Source organism: Brassica oleracea, chromosome C8, assembly GCF_000695525.1.
Source record: "Brassica oleracea var. oleracea cultivar TO1000 chromosome C8, BOL, whole genome shotgun sequence".
Classification (NCBI taxonomy): domain Eukaryota; kingdom Viridiplantae; phylum Streptophyta; class Magnoliopsida; order Brassicales; family Brassicaceae; genus Brassica; species Brassica oleracea.
Window position 1 is genome coordinate 35,359,633 of NC_027755.1, and position 5,447 is coordinate 35,365,079.

Genomic DNA, 5,447 nt, shown 5'->3' on the forward strand with positions numbered 1-5,447 from the left:
TCATTAATTGTCATATATATATTAGTCATTTATGGTAATTCCGTAGGTTTGATTTAAGGAAAGAAAATAACATATCATATCATTATATCATATAGTTTGACCAACTTATGTATCTAACAACATATAAAAATCGAATGTGGACCTACTTATTTTTCAATTGAATGTAATTGACTACCTAATTGAGTGTCACCTATGCATTGGGACCTATTTTAATTAATACAAAATTGAGGTTACATCTTTTCAAATGTTCCTCAATTAATATATAGAAGATTCTTACCTCCTATTTAAATGTTTATAAAAATCTGATAGTCACAAAAATTTGATCAATATGTCGATAAAATGCAGTATGATATATATATAATTTACATAATATAAAAAGCTAAGAAGTGACAAATGATATATTATTTACGTGATATAAAGCCACTATATTATCACATGAATAATGTGTCATAAAATCAAAAACATCTTAATTAAAATAAATGTCATGTATCAAAGTTTTAGAAAATAACATGAATATATGAACCGTTTGTATTTTCCAGTCCCGAGTAAAAATGTCATGTATCATAGTTTAAAAAAAAAAAATGAATATGAGATAATATAATATGGTTTACCTTAAAGTAAATTTCATATAACTTTGCAAAATAAAAAGCCCTCATACATTTTGGTTAAATATTTTATCGAATAATTATTGGACCAAATAGACAAATCATATTAACAGAAATCGTTATTCTACGGATATTTCACGATTGAAAATATGTCTATGCGAGAACAAAATACCTTGACATCTCCACGATCACTATATATTGATATGATATAATATATTAAAAAAAATATTAGTTAGATCATATTATTTTGACTGACCATATTAAGGTATCAACCTAAATATCATACGGATCGAAATAATATTCTGGTTAGTTGTGGTTTAATAATTAGGAAAGTTAACCATAAATAATTATTTCGGTATATGTAATGACCGCAGGCGACAATCAATTTGTGACTATACTATGGCAATGGTATTACATGTAATTAATGTAGGCAAGAAAGAGTTTTTCCATAAATGGTGTGAAAATGATTATGGTGATGACATTTAAATAATGACATTCTTGTTAATCATACATAAGGATAAAGTTTATTGTTAAAAATGCTCATCAAATAATAAAATAGAAATTTTATTAGTATAATTTATTTTAAATCAATTATTTTTTATTATACAGAAAAAAATCATATTTTATATGAATCCGTGTTTGTGTGAACATAAATTATGAATTTAAGCAATTCAGTAGACTTTACTAGTTTGGTTGAAAAGTTGAAAACTTTTCATTTTCATTTTTTTACAAATTACATATTAAAGCGAGTTTCCATTTATCTGGTCAAAAAAGATATGTAGCATATATTTCAAACAACAAAGGAAAGTCACAAGATACTACCAAAATTTCAAAGGAAAACGCTTTATTATTCCAGATCAGCGCAAAATAGCAAACAAGTCTCCGCGTTTCCTTTACATCCCCTCCCTTATTTAAACGCTTGTCTTCTCTCTTCCTCTTCAACCTCATCTCTCTGAAAGACATAAACTCCCAACCTAAAAAAAAACCTGTCTGAACGGCATATGTCTCAAAGACCTCAAGTTCCTCATTCTTCTTCTATAGCTTTTGGTCTCCATTCCCATCTCCTAATCTCCAGTGAGATCAGCTCTAATTCCAACTGGTCTCTTTAAAAACAATAAAAGTATAACCTTTTTCATTTTCTCCGAAAAAAAAGGAATCTTTCTGAAATGGGTCTAAAGGGTTTCGCTGAAGGAGGGATCGCATCGATCGTAGCGGGCTGTTCGACCCACCCGCTCGATCTAATCAAGGTCCGAATGCAGCTCCAAGGCGAATCAGCCTCAATTCAGACAAACCTCCGACCAGCACTCGCTTTCCAGACTTCCTCCGCCGTTCACGCGCCTTCGCCTCCTCCGCGCGTGGGTATCATCACCATCGGATCTCGCATCATCAGACAAGAAGGCACGCGCGCTCTCTTCTCCGGCGTCTCCGCCACCGTTCTCCGCCAGACTCTCTACTCGACGACTCGTATGGGTCTATACGACATCCTGAAAACCAAATGGACCGACCCGGAAACCAAAACCATACCTTTGACCCGCAAACTCGCCGCCGGGTTCATCGCCGGAGGTATCGGAGCCGCCGTCGGGAACCCGGCGGATGTCGCCATGGTGCGCATGCAAGCCGACGGGAGGCTCCCGGTGGTCGACCGGAGGAACTACAAGAGCGTTTTGGACGCGATCGCGCAGATGGTTCGCGGCGAAGGCGTCACGTCGCTGTGGAGAGGTTCGTCGATGACGATCAACAGAGCGATGCTCGTGACGGCGTCGCAGCTGGCTACGTACGACTCGGTGAAAGAGACGATTTTGGAGAAAGGGTTGATGAGGGACGGGCTCGGGACTCACGTGACGTCGAGCTTCGCGGCGGGGTTTGTGGCTTCGGTCGCGTCGAACCCCGTGGATGTGATCAAGACGAGAGTGATGAATATGAAGGTGGAGGCGGGGAAAACGGCGCCGTATAAGGGGGCGGTTGATTGCGCGTTGAAGACGGTGAGAGCGGAAGGGATCATGGCTTTATACAAAGGGTTTCTGCCGACGGTGTCGAGACAAGCACCGTTCACGGTGATTATGTTTGTGACACTTGAACAAGTTAAGAAGGTGTTCAAGGACTTTGACTTTTGAGACAAGAGTTAAAGATGATGGTGGCGATAATTTGCTTTAAACTAAATAAATTTTGTTTTTTTTTATTGTATTTTCTTTTGATTAATCGAATAGTTTAAAGTTCTGTGGAATTAAATTTTCTAATCTATGAGAAGCAGAAACAGTTCATTTGATTCGATTTGAAGAGAGATATTTTCTGTTTTTCTCAGTCATATTTGATCCATTGATGATCTTGATGCTAGTTTTGAACTACATGTAATATTCTTTTCATTTATTTCGGAAAATCTTGTACTACTATTCAAAGATGAATCTGTTATGAAAGATTGAAAATATTGTGGTACCTACTACTCGTATTCAATGCTCGGAAAATAAGTAGAGGGTCTAATTTTAAGAGATTAGGTGAACAAAAGTTTTAGTTAAAAGAGAACAATTATTAGATGAAAAAAAAATGCATAACATCTTCAATGTGTTATTCATATTTCTTTTCAAATCAAAGTTGAATTTTACTTCAGTCTTATTCTATTTTTGAGTAAAATAAAATTATAAATGAAAAACAGAATGATGATAATAATTATTCTACTTCTATTTTATTTTGAATTTAAATGAAATATGATCAATAATATTTTACTCCAAATCTTATTTTAATTCACATTCAAAATTATATATATAATGTCCATTTTAACTTTTTTTTGTTCTTTACGAATATTGAAAACCAGTGTTACTTATTGAATGTTATACAGGTGGCAGTTTATTTGATCAACTATTCAAATATGAAGTCTTACAAAATTCTAGTGTTACTTGTAGTTGTAATAGAGATTATACTAACGACTATTGGCTAAACTCACGAGATTATAGAATAACTTTTTTATTAACTTAAGAAAATCTCTCAAAACTTAAGCTCTCACAATAATCTCTCTCACTTATAAGTTTATGTCACAACTCAACATCTTCTTATATAGAGATTTTAGAACTCCTAAACTTAATAGTAAAACATTTTATCATAATCCTAATACAAGTAGGATTAGTATGACTTGAGTTTCAAGCTACTTTCAAGTTTATCTCTAACATTTTCCTCCTTAAACTTGAAATCACCATCTTTCAAATTTTGAACTCCAACCAGCTCTCGCATCTCCTTGAATTTCAATCTTCCTAAGGCTTTAGTGAGAATGTCAGCCTTTTGAAGGCTTCCTGCAATATGCTCTACGTCCACTAGACCATTGTCTATGCACTCTCTGATGAAATGATAACGTTTATGAATATGCTTGCTCCGTCCATGGAACACCGGATTCTTTGTAAGCGCTATTGCAGATTTGTTATCTATCTTAACCACCACTCTCTCACACGGTTCTTCAGTTACTTCAGCAAGTAATTCCTGTAGCCAAATTGCTTGTTTTGCCGCCTCAGTAGCTGCCATGAATTCGGCTTCACATGAAGAGAGAGCAACAGTTTCTTGCTTCTGAGAGCACCAAGTGATAGGACACTCATTCAGGTCAAACATATGGCCTGTGGTACTTTGTCCATCATCAATGCCAACATTGTGACTACTGTCACTATACCCTGTTAACGTCCATCCTTTTTTTCTTGACCGTAAGAAGTTGAGACCATACGCGAGTGTGCCCTTTACATACCTTAGGACTTGTTTCAAAGCCGTCCAATGCGAGGTTTTAGGGTCATGCATATACCTACTTAATACTCCAACCGAATAAGATAGGTCCGGTCGAGTATGTAGCAAGTAACGCAAGCACCCTATGACCCTGCGGTAATCCTTCTCATCCACACTTGCCTCCTGCTCCGCCTTTGAAAGTTTTAGACCAGCATCCATAGGAAACTGTGTTGCATTGCAGTCAATCATGCTTGTTTCCTCAAGAACTTTCTTTGCATAGCTCTCTTGTTTGATCGATATTCCTTCATTGCTTTGAACCACTTCAATACCGAGGTAATAGGTTAAGAGACCAAGATCACTCATCTCGAATTTGTTTGACATATTGCTTTTGAACTCATCTATCATCTATGTCTTAGACCCTGTGATCAACAAATCATCAACATATACTGCCACAAGTAAAACGCCTCCATCACACATCAACCGGTACAAGGATGCTTCCTTTGTGCACTTGACAAACCTCAGATCCTCTAAGGTTTTATTGAGCTTCTCATTCCATGCCCTCGGGGCTTGTTTCAAGCCATACAACGCCTTTTTAAGCTTATAAACCTTCTCTTCTCTTCCTTTGACTACATAACCCTCAGGTTGACATACATAGACGTTTTCTTTTAGATCACCGTTGAGAAAGGCTGTCTTAACATCCAGGTGATGCACTTGCCATCCTCTTGAAGCTGCTAGTGCTATGATGAGACGTACAGTCTCTATTCGCGCCACAGGGGAGAAGACTTCTTCATAGTCTACACCGTGTCTTTGAATGTAACCCTTAGCTACTAATCTCGACTTATGTTTGTTTATGGTTCCATCAGAGTTTCTTTTTACCTTGAAGATCCACTTTAGACCTATGGCTTTAGCTCCGGGAGGCAGGTCTACCAGTTCCCATGTCTTATTCTTCACTATAGACAGTATCTCATCGTCGCAAGCATTCCTCCATATCTCTTCTTCACATGCCTCATCATAGTTGAATGGTTCCTCGTTCAACATAAGTAACAGTCGTTCTCCCTCGACTTCAGATAAATATACATAGTCTTCTAGGTAAGCAGGAGCCTTACTGACCCTAGTTGATCTTCGCAGTACCGGCTCTGCTTCTTG

The 5,447-nt window shown here is 36.9% G+C and overlaps 1 protein-coding gene across 1 annotated transcript; it reads left to right on the forward strand.

The window, feature by feature from the left end:
• Window positions 1-1,529: 1,529 nt before the first annotated feature.
• On the forward strand, window positions 1,530-2,972 carry LOC106312602 (mitochondrial uncoupling protein 5-like). Its single transcript, XM_013750174.1, has one exon. The coding sequence runs from the start codon at window positions 1,772-1,774 to the stop codon at window positions 2,717-2,719; it is 948 nt and encodes a 315-aa protein (XP_013605628.1). The 5' UTR covers window positions 1,530-1,771; the 3' UTR covers window positions 2,720-2,972.
• Window positions 2,973-5,447: the final 2,475 nt, after the last annotated feature.